We start from the raw sequence: 14,982 nt of genomic DNA on the forward strand, positions 1-14,982 counted from the left end.
TTTTTCACTTCGAGCGTGTTTTTTTTTTTACCTTTTTCTTAGGTATTTGATATCTGAGTGTTCTTTGAACCTTCCAGGATACCGTACCGGTGTCAGCAGCGTGACTTTGGAGGGGGCGGTGCAACAATTCTGTTAAATATCCTGTAACATTTACTACCGTTAACTCTGCCTTAAAATCAGCTCTTCTAACATGAAGATCATCACTGTGATCGGCAGGTGAGCACGAAAATGTCGATATGTTGAATCATTTCGCCCCCTTGAAGAATGTCAGTGGTTGTCAGGAAAGTTATTTGCAAATTGCTTATTGGTACTGTATTTGAAAACTTTTAACGATTGTGATTTTTTTTTCCCCACATAACTTTAATTATGTTTGCACTGTGTATGCGTTGTATTCCACCATGTAGGAGTATTCTGACCGCATGCTCTCTTTGTGTGTGATCAGGTAATTTCCTGACCCCTTGTACTGCATAGCTTTGCTTTCTCTTTTTTTATTATTCTGGTTAAAACCTCAGGAAGTAGCATTTGCCATGGAGCCATATATATTTCTCTTTGTGTAACGTTGGGTTTACATTGTACGTACTCTGGTCATTATTTCAAGGCACTCTGCTGTCTTTGGCGGTGCTCTGAAGTGACCTGAAAAGTAAACACTTTGCGTCACAGTTTTGAGACTTATTTATGCGAATATCCATAATACAGATGACAGACAGCTGGCAGAGGATTGCAACCCTCTGATATTGAAATTCCAGATGTTTAATTTTACAAGAACGAGAACTCTGATGAGATTCTATTATGTGGCAATGTGTCTATGCTTTAGTGGGCTGATAGGCCGCTCCTGGGCTATGGTGTTTGCCAGCGGAGGCTTCAGTGTAAAGATCTATGACAACCAACCAGGACAGGCTGCTAAGGCCATCTCTGAGGTCAGGTGAGCAAATTGACTTCTCTACCATTGAACTACCAAGCCAGCAATACCTACAGCATTTATCGTAATGTTTTCTGTTTTTGAAGTTGCCCGGATAATCCATCTGCACATGAGTGTGACTATAATATTGTTATGGAAATTAACATGACTCGTGGTTTATTTGTCTGCTGTTCAGTGGCATGAATTAATTTAATCCTCTAATTGCTAGAATTGCTCTAACGGACCAGGAGGTGCTTCTTGTTGTTGATAGTTACATTTTCTTACAATTTAAACATAGGTTTCTTTTATGCTAATAAAAGGTGTGTTTGATTACAGAAGAATCTACAAGATGGTGTTACAGTAATCTGTATGTTAAATATCAAATGATGGAGAAACCTGGTGATTAGGTAGATTCAGGTAGTCAGCTACCCATTGCATCAGTTAGGCATGAATAACTTGTTGCCAGCTGAGACACATTAATCTCTGCAATAATTATCCAAATGAAAGGCCCTTACGTGTTTGTGTAGTTAAATCCAGGTTCTGGGTGTTTTTTTGGCCAGGCAGAAAGGGCCCATTCCAAAATAAGGGTCCTACCTTCCAGTGCAGATTGTAAAAGCCCTTAAATCGTCAACCATGTAACATGAACCAGGATTTGATTATTATTAGCTTTCATGATTCTACATTAAGACTACATGGACAGTAGAGGGAGTCATTGTACTAGACTTTCCAACTTTCATAATTTCCTGCTGCAACCTGTGTTGTTTGTCTGTACCTTTTTTATTGACATCTGCTAATGATACCCTCAAATCTGCTACCACAAGAGGCAGCCAGTTTGCTTTGGCTTTTATATATGTGTGTGTATATATATATATGGTTTATATTGACTTATATACTCATTTGACAGAATTCAGGCATCTGCCCACAAACCAACTGTGATTTCTGGCTCAATCTGGTTATATCATGCTATACTACTTTTAAATACTCACATCTGCTGCATTCAAATTTTGTAAAAGAGACTTCAGGCATTAAACAATAATGTCATACAGGACAACTTGTTTCATACAAAGTGAAGAAAGTGTGCGGGTATCTGTGTGTTAACTCTCTATCTGTGTGTCTGCTCAGGAAACAGATGGAGGAGTTGGAGGAAGCTCACATGCTGAGAGGAGAGCTGAGCGCAATGCAGCAACTTGCCCTGCTCAGCAGTTACGATGACCTGGCTCATGCACTGGAGGGTGCATTCTTTGTTCAGGTACCATATAAGACAAATAGTCCATGCCTATCTACCACTAATTCAAATGTTGTAGTGATTTAAGAGATCTCACCACAGAAAACCATTTTTGGCATTTCAAAATTACACTGATTATCCCCAAGGTGGCCACAACATCCTTGGTTCATTATTGTTACATATTGTAATGTGTGACACCTCAGACAAAATAAAACCTCCAATAAATCTCACAGCTGAAGCTCATCTCAGAGACAGAAGTTATTACTCTCTGATTCTCTCTTTGGTATTAATTCTGGTTTCCATGCGCTCAATAAAAGCTAAAAAGGAAACCTGTCTGCAGAAAGAAATGTTAGATTTCAATTAGCAGTTTATTATTCAGAGATGTAAATTGTCTGTGCAAACATCAATGTGGCTGCCTAACATTAAAGTAAACTTGTAAAGCAAAAAAGTGTCTTGTCTCCCACTTTGACTCTGTTAACAGACAATGGTGCTCTATATCCCACTGAGCACAGTGACAGAGGGGAGGTCGATTATAAAGTCTCTGCAATGATTTTACCCTAAAAGTGAACAATGGAGTGTTTATTACCAACCGTGAACAGCAGGTCGAAATATGCAGAGATTTCCCTTATAATAATCAGCCTGATAGCATGAAACCATCAGAGGTGCCACAGCAGTATATCTCAGAAAGATCAGTTACAGAACAAATCACTAGCTCTCGTATAATGTCTGATGTTAATCTACACTAACCTTCTAACTTATAAGGCATTTAATGCAATCGTGGACCACACATATGGTAGACATTCCTCACTTGCAGTGGCTTCTAAAGGTTTCCTGGCCCTTTCACTTATTGTGCTCTAGATATAATCTAAAATGGATACAATCATTCATATGTTTAAAAACATGCTATAAAAAAGGATAGGATCTAAGTGTATGCAAACATCTGATTTAGCGTTGTGGTGTTTTTTGCTGGAGGTAAAACCCTCACATTGTTAGTGAGTGAAGCAGCTTTCGTGCGGTATCCTGCTTGCACAGCCTGTTATTGCAGTTTTTGACACTTGATCGATGGCACTTTAAAAGCAAATTCCCATTTAACTACTGCTGTTCGACAGGAACTCTTTTCCTCTCGGGACAGGCAAAAAATGAGGCCAAACCTGTGGTGGATAGTTAAACTCTTCAACTTGTTTAAAGAGTTTAAATAATGGTTAGCACAATGGATAGTGTTTTTCTACCCTGGGTGATGTGTTTAGTGGAATTTGGTTTAATCATCATCATAAACCTGTAGAGACCCACACTAGTTGTATCAAATGCAGGTTTCTTTAACAAGTTACCGTTTTGTGTAATATTTAAATGCTATATAGTGCTTTTATCCAAACTGCTTTACATTGTTGCTTCTTATTCACCTATTCACGCACACATTCACAGACTGATGACTTTAACATGTAGCCAGATTGGGACCAGGAGTTAGACCACGGGAACGTTGGTTCAACTCCCGGTCCCACTTGGTTACATTTTGAAGTGTCCTTGGCCCAGACACTGAACTCTAAGTTGATGAGTGCCCTACCAACTGAGCTACAGCTGCCCAGTATTTGAGAGGTTTTCTATCCAAAGAAAAGTAGGAACAGGAAGTAATATTGGTTACAAAAAGCTGTGTGTGTATACACTTTAACTCCATGGCTTTGTGTTGTGTTTGTGTTTTGCAGGAGTGTGTATTTGAGCAGCTTGAGATCAAGCAGAGGGTCTATCAGGACATAGAGCATCTTGTGGGAAAAGATGTTATTCTAAGCAGCTCTACCTCCTGCCTGGTGCCAAGCAGTGTCTTCGCTAATGTCCAGAACAGGAGTCGCTGCCTTGTCTCCCATCCGGTTAGTGCTACTTTAGGCTTTTTATTGGTAGCAGGACTAAACAAACTGCTCATGTGAGCTTTCAGGTGCTGTAGCTCATTTTCTGAGATCCATCTTTGACAGTAAAACCCCTGCGGCACAAAAGCCATATATATTAAAATATACCAGTCAAACAAACATTTTAGACATATTTTAAAAACAATAGGCCTTATGCAAGAACCAATCATACACACAGATTAGATCTTAAGTGGCATGTACGCATGAGAATCTCTGGCAGTCACAACAAAGTTCTAGCTTTCTTTTTTGAAAATGACATACACAAAACCTTTCATACAAGTCACAAACACACAAACGGTTCACAAAGGGTAATGCCAGTAAAGCTTTGTGTACTTTAGAATTCTTTATTTAATAAGCGTCCTGGCAATCAGTTTAATGTGCAACATGCACCACCATTTAGTCATCTGCATGGTGTTAAGCTTAAAACAGAATTAGTTGAAGGTCCTTTTCCATTTGTTGAGAAGGATACTGATGGTTTTGGTTTAGAGTAGTTGTAGTACAGTGCACTGTTCTCTAGTGCCGCACAGGACTATATAAAGTAATGCAACACAAATACTATATAATGTTACATGCTTCGAATTCAGCAACACATTACAGCATGTAATAATGTCATCATGTCAGTGCTACGCTTATTATTTTACTCAGATTTTAAATAAAACAAACCAGACAAAGTAATGTTAATTAATATGAACTAAACTTTAGAATATGGAAGATGCATTTATCATCCAAGTGCTGTTCTTTAGTGCAGTCCAGTGTGTACAGGTAATAACATGTTTTAGACTGGTGCAGTGTGGCTTGGTATTTTTATGAAGTCTTTTAATTGTAAATGCTGTGCCGCCAATGATAAATCATACAATAACATATTAGTAGTGTATTTTTTTTTTTGTTTGTTTTTTGTTTTTACCTTGTCCTCCTCAGGTAAACCCACCATACTATGTCAAACTGGTGGAGCTGGTACCTCACCCAGAGACAGTAGCAACCGTTATGGACACCACCCATGCTTTAATGACCAAGGTAAATATTTCGGATTTCACAATCTTGGGCTATTAATTACCACAATGTCGTGACATACTGAACAGGAGAACATGTTGGTGGGGATTAAGGCATGTAAACTTGACGTCTTTGTTGTATCTACAAATTCCATATATAAAGAACAAATGCAAAAATCAGTAGTTGACTATGAAGGATGATGTATTCTGAGAAAGTCCTGTAATCCTTGCAAGTCTCTGCAAGCTAGATTTCATTATGGTGAAATAAAATGAAACAAGGGGATTCTTGGAAGGAAGAGAATCAGTGAAAATCCCTAGGAGTACTAAGGTTGGCATAATTTGCGTGTGGTTTTTTTTTTTTTTTTTTAGCTTGCAAAATCACAACTATTGTCTTGACCTGTTTTCATTGTTGACACGACTTTCTGGTGATCTAGGTTGGCCAAGCCCCCGTTCGGCTGAAGAAAGAGATTGATGGCTTTGCCCTCAACAGAGTCCAGGCAGCTGTTATTGCGGAGTCCTGGAGGCTGGTCCAGGTAAGTGTCAGGGTGGCTGATAAGGCCAGTTGTTGCACAGATTTCCCAAGATCACATCAAAACATTAAAAAAAGTAATTTAGTTTATTAGCTCACTCTAATCTGGCTAATCTACTAACCTCTTATCTTCACGGTTTGTTCTCAATGTTTGTGCACTTACTCCTCTCTATCATTTTATATGTTTAATCCTTTCTGTATGTTACATATACACAGTAGTAAATAGGAATTTACAACAAAAGCAAAACACTTTATGGTCACAGCATAGTTAAGGTAAGGTCCTAATGATGGTCCTAGAACTGTTACAAATAAGTTCCTGTTGTGTGTCTGTTTTATCTCTGGACCGGAGCTCCTCAGTCTCAGTGATGCTTTGTGTGGCTGATGGTTTTGTAATAGAAGCAGAAAAGAGGAAGCCCCTTGTCAGTTCATCTCTGCTATAATCTCTGTGGTCTTCTTCCAGAAACGGAGGAATTTCACAGTGGGAGTAAAGGAGCTTTAGCCTCTGATGACAGGCACCATTACATGGAAATTTTAGAATGATAATAAGGATGATAATAATTGTTACTTGAACTGAGCTCTCATCAACACTGTCATTTCATTGTGACTCACGGTTACATCAGTTATCCAAGATGAGCCTCTTATTGAATAATAATCCTTACACAGCTTTAGTAAATGTTTTGTAATAATGTCTTCCATTTTGTCTGAATTGACTATCTTACTCTTCTCTTTTGAATTTTACTTTTTTAATGTTTGTTGAGTTGCCCCCCCACAATTCATTTATTAAAAAGCTTAAAGTATAAGTCATTTTCAAGGCCAAAGTAACAAAATTAAACTACTGCAAAAGAACAAAACTACTTTATCTCGTAAAAGATATAAATAAAGGGGTAATATTAATGATATTAATCTATGCTGTGCCTATGACAGTTTTAGTGACAAACATTTCAGTGAAAAAACACAATTGAATATTCATTTGTTTTTGTATTCAGAGAGAAATGCAAGGGCTTAGCCCATTTCATAGTGTTTGTTTTTTGAGACAGATTAAAAACCTGATAGAGCTGGAAATGAACATAGACTTTCTCTTGAAAATAGGTCTCTGAACCGAGGCCACGGAGCAGCTGCAGGGGGCAAATAATGATTTTGACATAAAATTAACAATGATTTATTAAACTGATCTTGAGTGTGTAAAAATGGTATTGATAAACTTTAAGGACGAATCCTGTGGTTATCTAATTGTCAGTTTCAAGGATGATTTTTCCACCAATGGTAGAAAAAAACACTTTAAACACTATCAGGGTATTTATATCTGCCAAACACAAATATCCTGTTGGTTTGACTGCTGCCAAGATTAGCACATATTTAAAGTTGTAATGGATAAGCTGTGCCCACTATGGGCATGAATTACACCAGTATGTTAGAACAAATCTCATCTATCGTTCCAAAGCCAGCAAAGAAATGCTGCAGTAACCATCTCTCTCTCGCAAGTTTCTTCAGTCAGTATCTTTTTCTCTGTTGGAGATGTGCAACAAAAAGCAGCCCTTTCACTGCTTGGTCAGCAAATTGTATCCCCGGCCCTGAGGTTACTGTACCTTTAAGCGGCAGTGTGTAACTATATCAGATGGAAAGTGACTGTCAGCTCTCTCTCTCTCTCTCTCTCTCTCTCTCTCTCACTCACTCACTCACTCACTCACTCACTCACTCACTCACTCACTCACTCACTCACTCACTCACAAAATGAGCCGCTAGTTATTGGAGAGACAACTGCAGAGAGCAACACTTTATAAAGAACAAAACAAAGGCCTTTGAAACCAATTACATCATGACCCAATATGGAGGAGTGGCTCACAAGCAAAAGAAATATGGGTGTAACACTCCACACACGACATTGTCAGTCATTTCAACAGAATATATAGATATAGAGATATATCTAGATATAGATATAGATATAGATAGAGAGATAGAGATAGATATAGATAGATAGATAGATATAATTTAGTTTTTTTAAGAGCTGTGGCTGTTAAAATTCCCCAAAGAATTTAGTTCCCTCATGAAATATATTAATGTTTTGAGGTAGAAGAGAAATTCTAAGAAAAAAAAAACTGGCAATGAAGCAAATAAAATGGAAAGAGAATGTTCAAGAATTACAAAACACATACTATCCAAAGAAATAAATGAAATGGTTCCATTGGAGCAAAACAAATACAAAGACAAGTAATATGAAATCCTTACTCTTTAATTTATGAGAACATAATAATAATTGTTAACAAATATAACTTTTCATATCTTTTATAGGTTAATACACTGGCTGTTGTAACTCAGAAGTGTGAGACAATATTAAAGGTTCATGTACACATTGAAAATAAGGGGGAAAATGTTTGCAACAAATTTGTTGGACCCAATAAAACTATTCTGGTGAAGACCAGTAAACCCTGTGATGTCAACCAAAAAGCTGTGTACAGTGCTAATGAAGTACAAATACTCTTTATTGTACACTACAGTTGGTCCATCACATGCATTTACACCTAAACAGAACAAAAATCTAGTTATTGTTTTACATGTGTTCATGATGATGGAGATCAACATGACTGCACTTGTTTGTACATAGTTTTTGGTGCATGATTGAGTCACTTGTGATGAGACAAGTTCCAACAGTTACATTTCATTCTCTGGGACTGTTATATACCAGTAAAACCTCTACGTTGATTGGTGTGGGTGTGTTTGTATATAAGGTAAAATAGACATGTAATGAAGACAATAAGTTGCTGACACTATAGGTATGACCTTCAATTTCAACTTTGTCAAACCTCTGAGATGGTTCTAATAAGAATAATTTGTTCCAGTTGATGTTGTTATAGCGTTTAAAGCAGTGTGACGATGACAATGATCCATGATACTTTATACATTTAAATTTGGTCTGTTCTCCTAACTAATGATTAAAAATAAAGTATCTATTTGTGCTGGTTAGATACACAGTCAGGTGAAGGCCCTTGTTAGAAAATGTCAAGTCACTGGGACAATAGTCACTTCTGAGAATTAAATCATTCCGTGCACTTCGAGGAAATTAAACAGAGGTTGGTATGTCCTGCTCCCTCCTGACTATAAAATCTATACATCTACCATGTGACATTTGTGTCTTCACACTGGCTTGTGAAGGCCCACACTCATATCTACATGACATTCCATATAATCTGCGGATCACTTATTTGTGAGGCTCCTGTAGAGGAGAATTAACCTAGAGGGCACCCTTAGGTGCTAGCTGCCGAAAATATCACGCTGCTGTTAAAAGTGTCAGACTTTTGACCTGGAAGGAGCTCAAACAGAGCATTACATAAAAACCTGGGTGTGCCAGACTTCTGTGAAATACGATTTAAAACAAGATGCTTACACGCAACCAAACATGCCTTTGCATAATGAATAGCATAAAAAAAGAATGGAGGCAACAATATAACAACAAAATCAAATGTGACACAAAGTTTTGTCTAAAATTTCCAAAAATTTGTAGACAAAGAACAATTGTAGTGGATTTTTAGCGAATTTTGAATTGATGGGAACTGGGCCTGTGAACTGCTAAGACTGTCTCCCAACGTGCGACGTAATGTCTGCCACAATTTAACTAAGAATACAACAATGACCACGTGTCCGGTCTATTTTACATTTAGTTTATGGGCAGTGGAAAAACGACAATATAACTGTTTCCTCTCACTATTCTGTACTGTACAGTTGAAAAACCAACCTTTTCTCTAATCCTTAATCCACGTGTGTAAACCTCCAGGGGGATTTTTCATAGTGACCTAACAGACAGGCTACGTGCTTCCTATGTCTTATTCAAAGCAGTAACCATGTTGTAGTTTCTATTTTTCTGTTTGTGCATCTGCAGTGCAGTTGTTTGAGAAGTAGTTAAAAACCACAGGTGGTCTCAATGTTGTCTTTCTCAGTCACAGCTTCAAATTTTGCACCGCTCTTCTTATGCCTGGTCATTTTTGGTCTTTAGGGGAACCTGAATGTGTTTCACAAGAAGACAAACGGTGTCTTTTCCTCTTGTCTCTACTATAGGTAGAGATGAGCTGTGAATCTTTATCGTTATCGGAGCCACAATCAGGTGAAGCTGTGATTTTCACGGGCTGGATGAAACGTAGGGTAACGTAGGCATGAGTGCTCTAAAGTTAGCTGCTCCCTCACTCAGTCCCATCGGGTAGTTGTCATCTATTCATCCTGCATCGTGACGACAACCCCGAACATGCAGCGAGAGTCCCAACAAACTATCTTCAGCAACTAGAAGACTAAGGGGTCCAGCAGCACCCACCAAGCCCCAATGTCAACACCAATAAATCAGACTGGGATTACGTGAAGAGACAGAAAACACTGAGACCCACTTAATCCACATGAGAACTGTGGCATGATTTCCAGATGCTTCGAACAAATTTTAGGCCAAGTGCCTTGGATAAGGGTATGAAAGAGAACTGGTGCTGTTTTAGATCCAAATGCAGTTCATAGCAAATTTTAATTTCTTTTATGATTCATTTTCATTTAATGATTGATTTTTAATAAAATTATTTGGTGGCATTTTTGAAGGAAACTTTACTTCGTCCACAGTATTTTAGTGTCTTAAACGTTTGCACAGTACAGTGTAGTTTGCAACAAGTCTAAATCTTTGTCAGTTATATGTGACTCTACACTTTTAAGTGTTACTTTCACAACTAGCCATGAACAGTTGTCCATAAAAGGTCAAACATCCATAATGACCAGAGATTTAGCTCTGAGCATCAAAGCCTATAGATTGAGTGTGACCTTATGATCCTCCTCACATAACAGTGGCCATCACTTACCCTGTCCAAACACACACACACACACACACACACACACACACACACACACACACACACACACACACACACACACACACACACACACACACACACACACACACACACACACACACACACACAGATTGATCCTTGAGTCATGGCCAGTGTTGGAAAGCAGAGTGGCTGAGAAAGCAGCTTGTTACCCCCTGTGATTACAGTGGAGAAAAGACCAAACCTATTGTCCTGTTATACTCAGATAACAAGCCTGTTGTTGGACGCTGGACTCAAACAAAGACGACCCTGTCCCTTTCCTCTTGCTCACCCTACTTTCTGTGTCCAAGCTTGGATTTCCTCTCTGGTCAGCCAGTAGCAGGTATCTCTAACCCAAAGATACCTGAACTACTCCCTCTGTTTCTGCTTCTATCCATCTCTCTGACCTCAGCTACATAATCCTGAGGCTGATTTGCCTCATTACGGTAACTTTATATTGTGGGAGTAGTCCCATGGCATCAAAGGGAATTGGGTTGGCCTAAAACCCTAGGGGGTAAAAAAGCCCTGATTTTGTAGAAATGCCAGATAAAACATGTTGTTACTTTTATTCTTTCTTGTGCTGCACATTGATGCAAACCCTGAATCATGATGGTCCCTATGAGTAAATACACACAAAGAGTTGAGCTGTCAGTACATTAAACTGTACTATTCGATGTAGTGAGATCCATCTGTAGAGAGATTTACTTACGGAATTATTCACACATTCTTCTAAGAGACAGGAAAGTTAAAATGACTAAAATTTGTTTCCCCCCCCCCCCCTTTCTTACTCTATCAGGATGGCATTATTTCAGTCCAGGACATCGATCTGGTAATGTCTGAGGGACTAGGAATGCGTTACGCCTTCATTGGTCCCATGGAAACAATGCATCTCAATGCACCTGAAGGTGATGTTCCTTTTTACAGATCATTACCCACATAAACAGGCCATTGACCAAAAAAACACTTTAACCTTGTTGGAGATTTTGTTTCACTTTTATTTGTAGAACTGGAAAAAGAAATGCATAAATAATAACAATAGCTTTGTCCCACATGTGAAGACAGGTAAAAATTCAGTCCACCCACATTTTCCACATGAAGTTTCGTCCCATCATCACATAGAGTACTAAATCTGTGAAAACCTGGATGGTCTGAAGGAAGTTCTTCAAACTTTGAAATATATCTCCAGTGACTGGAAGCTTCACTAATGATTTGAAAATTATTAAAAATGTATGTTTTAAATAATAATTTAATATATCTGAACATCCTTTTTTTTACAAATCCTGTTTACAATTGAGTGCAGGTTTTAAATATTGCAAACTGTTTTGATTTACAGTGTCCCATTTTATTTTTTTGATTTTTTTTTAATGGGTTGTGAGTGAAGAGATTTATAGTAACTAATGGATCATCTTAGAAGGGCATAAATGACTTATCAGTCCGTCCATGATTTTACATATATTTTGTGATTGTTGTGGCCTAAAATGCCAAATTTTGTTACCGCTTTCCTGAAACAAAACTTGTGATGCACGTTGTGACGTTTTAGATTGCAAGGTCACGCAGAGTTCACAGGGGATCGGCTGAATTAACTTTTGTGATTGCAACAACACAAATTCCTGGAAGGACTGGGTTCTGTACTGTACTGTGGTGTTTCTGTGTGCGAAACCACGAGGAGATGGAGAATATCAAAAGGCAGTGTGAAACCCAGAGAGTAACTCTGATTGCGCACACAAACACACACACACCCACACACAGAAAAAAGACCCAGTGGCTGAACAAAGCAGTCTTTTGATAGGCAGCTATGAATGCACTCCCTCACAGCAGTAATATAAAACTCAGAGCCTACATCGTGGCCTTCCAACCAGGTGCCAAATCTACCTGTAGTTACAGTGCTGAAGCTTTCTTCAGATTTTTTTTTTTCTTTTCAGGAAACAGCAGTAAGATTATGTTCTCAGAAGATTGCTAAGACCTTCTCCTGTTGTGACTTCCCATCTTTAAATCATTCCAATCAGATACCGGAGCTCTCAGCCTCTCTGTCTGCCTCCTCTTTCTACCCTGCCTGAATGATTTGGCTTTTGTAAACTTAAACTTGTGCAAGAGTGGACTAGCTCTTTAAAGGACTTACAAACAAATGTGTTAGTGGAAACCTCAACCTCAACCTGCTGATAAAACTCAAAATCTCATTTCCATTTAAGAAAATCTCATTTTTAAACATTCCCTTTGCATTTCACAGACTCCACAGTCTCAAGCATGTCAGATTGGTAAATTGTCTAGTGGTTATTGTCTTCGATCATCTTTTTTGTGTTTTGAGTTCTGTTTCCCATTCGGCTCTCGTGTACAGTGTAAAGGTTATTCTGCTCATCACTAAATATATAAAACACTGATTCCACTCCACCAACAATGATCTTGTGAGTGTTTCACAGTGTCACAGTCTATTTGGCAAAACTAAATTAAAAATAAGGTGACGAGTTGTTGTAGACAGCGCTTGGGAAATGGTCCTTTTTATCTGAATAACCACTGTACAGCACAGACCTACAGGAAGTGATGTTGCAGGGCTTGACATGGAGAAAGGATTAAAATGACCAATGTCTCTTACTCTCACACATACAGTTAGGGTGTCTACTGATCAGACTGTGCATTAAATGTTAATTACAGCAACAAATCATTGTATAACTGTTTTTGACATTCCATAATAAGGGAATGCAAATTTTTGCACCCAACTGTATCTGTTAAGTTAAAGTTGAGGATTTGATTGAATAATAATAGAATTATAGTTTGTCATTGTCCACCTGCTGAGAGCCCATAATATGTGACAGCAACGTCTTCAAAATGGGATTTTTGTGACTGAGCTTCATGGCTGTGTTTTCCCAGTTTTTACTTGACCTTGACCTTAAGCAACATTCTCTGCCCTGTGTTTAAGGATGTACTGTATTAATATTATGTATATTTGAACTGTGGATTTTCAGCTGTTTGCCTGCATTATCATTCCTGGCCTCCCACAGGTTTGGAAGACTACATGAAACGATACGGAGAAGGCATAATGAGGCTTATAACATCTTTTGGACCAGTACCAGACTTCTTCTGTGAGGGAGCAAAGAGCATCATTAATGTAAGAAAGATATCAGCAACAGTTTTAGATTCATGTGCAAAATTATTAAGATGGCTAAATAGTTTTGATGCTTTCATACAGACTGAGGAAAATGACATTGCAGTAAACTTAGTCATGAACATAAAAGGGATTAAAGTCAGATTATATATTCTGCTGTGCACTGGACACCTTTTGCATGAATAGGGTTGGATGTTATTTGCAATGCAGATTTTAATGAGTCACTAAAAGCAATCAGCCAAAACAAGCAAGAAAACTAGACATGTTATCTCTGCAGTGCATGTTGTCACCAGCCTCTGCCATTAGTCAGATTCACCAAGATTTTGCAGTATGTTTCCACTACAGGAATATTCCCCCAGAAACAGGATCATGCTAATTGGTAAAGTAAAATAAAGTAAAGGGAGTGTTCTGCCGCATAGATGAACATCTCAGGAACAGGAAAAAATCATGACTAACAAACCAGAAGTTCTGTTGTCCATTTTTTGCAGAGGATGTTTCACATGGGTTCAAATAACGTACACAACTTCCTGAAACAACTATAGGCAGATTTACATTGTACCCCTTCTTCAACTATAAGGCCTTCACCAAACAACTGTCAGCCCCTAGTGAAGCTAACACTTTTCACACTTTGTGTAATAATCCATCAATTAGCAGGAACTCCAGTATGACTACAAGTAGGTACCTCACATCACCTGAAGGCCTTTAATTATTGTCTGATGTTTTCTTCCTCAGGAAATGTGTGAGTTGATTCCCAGTGGACAACAACATCTGACAGCCAGAAAGGACAGGAGGGACCAGCTCCTCATGGGTCTAGCCAAGCTGAAGAAGGACCACTAAGATGATCACGCAGGAACAAAACTTCTGATTAGCTGCTAATTAGAAATAGGACTCTTTTAAACATTTATCATTTTCTTTGTAGTGATTAAGATTGTGAATCATGGTGCGCTGTGCATAAAGACTATCTGTGTACATGAATTTCATGTAAAGTGTCAAATGACGATTTGATTGACAGACAATTAAATACATACTTTTCATTATCGTGATGTTGAAGGGATCTGTTTGTGGACTGAGAACTGGACTGTTCCTGCAGCGAAACAAATCGATGATGTCCGTTGCATTAACTGGTTACTGATGGATTCCTGAATCAGAACAGGTGAAATGCCTTTTACCTATTTATGACCACGAGCCCTAAATTGCCAGTTGCCGATCTTTCCCACGTTTAAAACACTACATAAACCATTTTTAGAATAATATAAGGCATTAAACCACCAACCACATAAATGTATCCATCATCAGTCATTAAATAGAGTAAAAAAAAATTGACATTTTTTAGCTGAAAATGTGAAAAGTTATCAAAATATCTGGCGAGTCTCTGTATAGATCAGCTAATTATTTCATGTCAAAAGTACTGGTTAGTTTCAGGGTCCAAAAAATGACATGAATTTAATTATAAAGTTCCAGTCTATAAAATCATAATGTGCACAAAATAAAGCGTTTCGAGCTCGTCCTGC

General features: G+C 38.2%; 1 protein-coding gene across 4 annotated transcripts; it reads left to right on the forward strand.

The window, feature by feature from the left end:
• The first annotated feature begins 64 nt into the window (after nt 1-64).
• On the forward strand, nt 65-14,508 carry cryl1 (crystallin, lambda 1). Of its 4 annotated transcripts, none has more exons than XR_010915227.1 (9): nt 65-216; nt 815-922; nt 2,021-2,147; nt 3,824-3,985; nt 4,940-5,035; nt 5,445-5,543; nt 11,168-11,276; nt 11,434-11,598; nt 13,368-13,474. XR_010915227.1 is itself a non-coding variant. In XM_067516766.1 (9 exons), the coding sequence occupies exons 1-9, from the start codon at nt 191-193 to the stop codon at nt 14,306-14,308; spliced, it is 939 nt and encodes a 312-aa protein (XP_067372867.1). In that variant the 5' UTR covers nt 66-190; the 3' UTR covers nt 14,309-14,508. The 4 variants fall into 4 exon arrangements, 3 of the variants coding, with proteins under 3 accessions (XP_067372867.1, XP_067372868.1, XP_067372869.1); XM_067516766.1 differs by lacking the exon at nt 11,434-11,598 and adding an exon at nt 14,204-14,508 and having other exon boundaries at nt 66-216; XM_067516767.1 differs by lacking the exon at nt 11,434-11,598 and adding an exon at nt 14,204-14,508 and having other exon boundaries at nt 66-216; nt 815-917.
• Nucleotides 14,509-14,982: the final 474 nt, after the last annotated feature.

Source organism: Channa argus, chromosome 9, assembly GCF_033026475.1.
Source record: "Channa argus isolate prfri chromosome 9, Channa argus male v1.0, whole genome shotgun sequence".
NCBI classification, from domain to species: domain Eukaryota; kingdom Metazoa; phylum Chordata; class Actinopteri; order Anabantiformes; family Channidae; genus Channa; species Channa argus.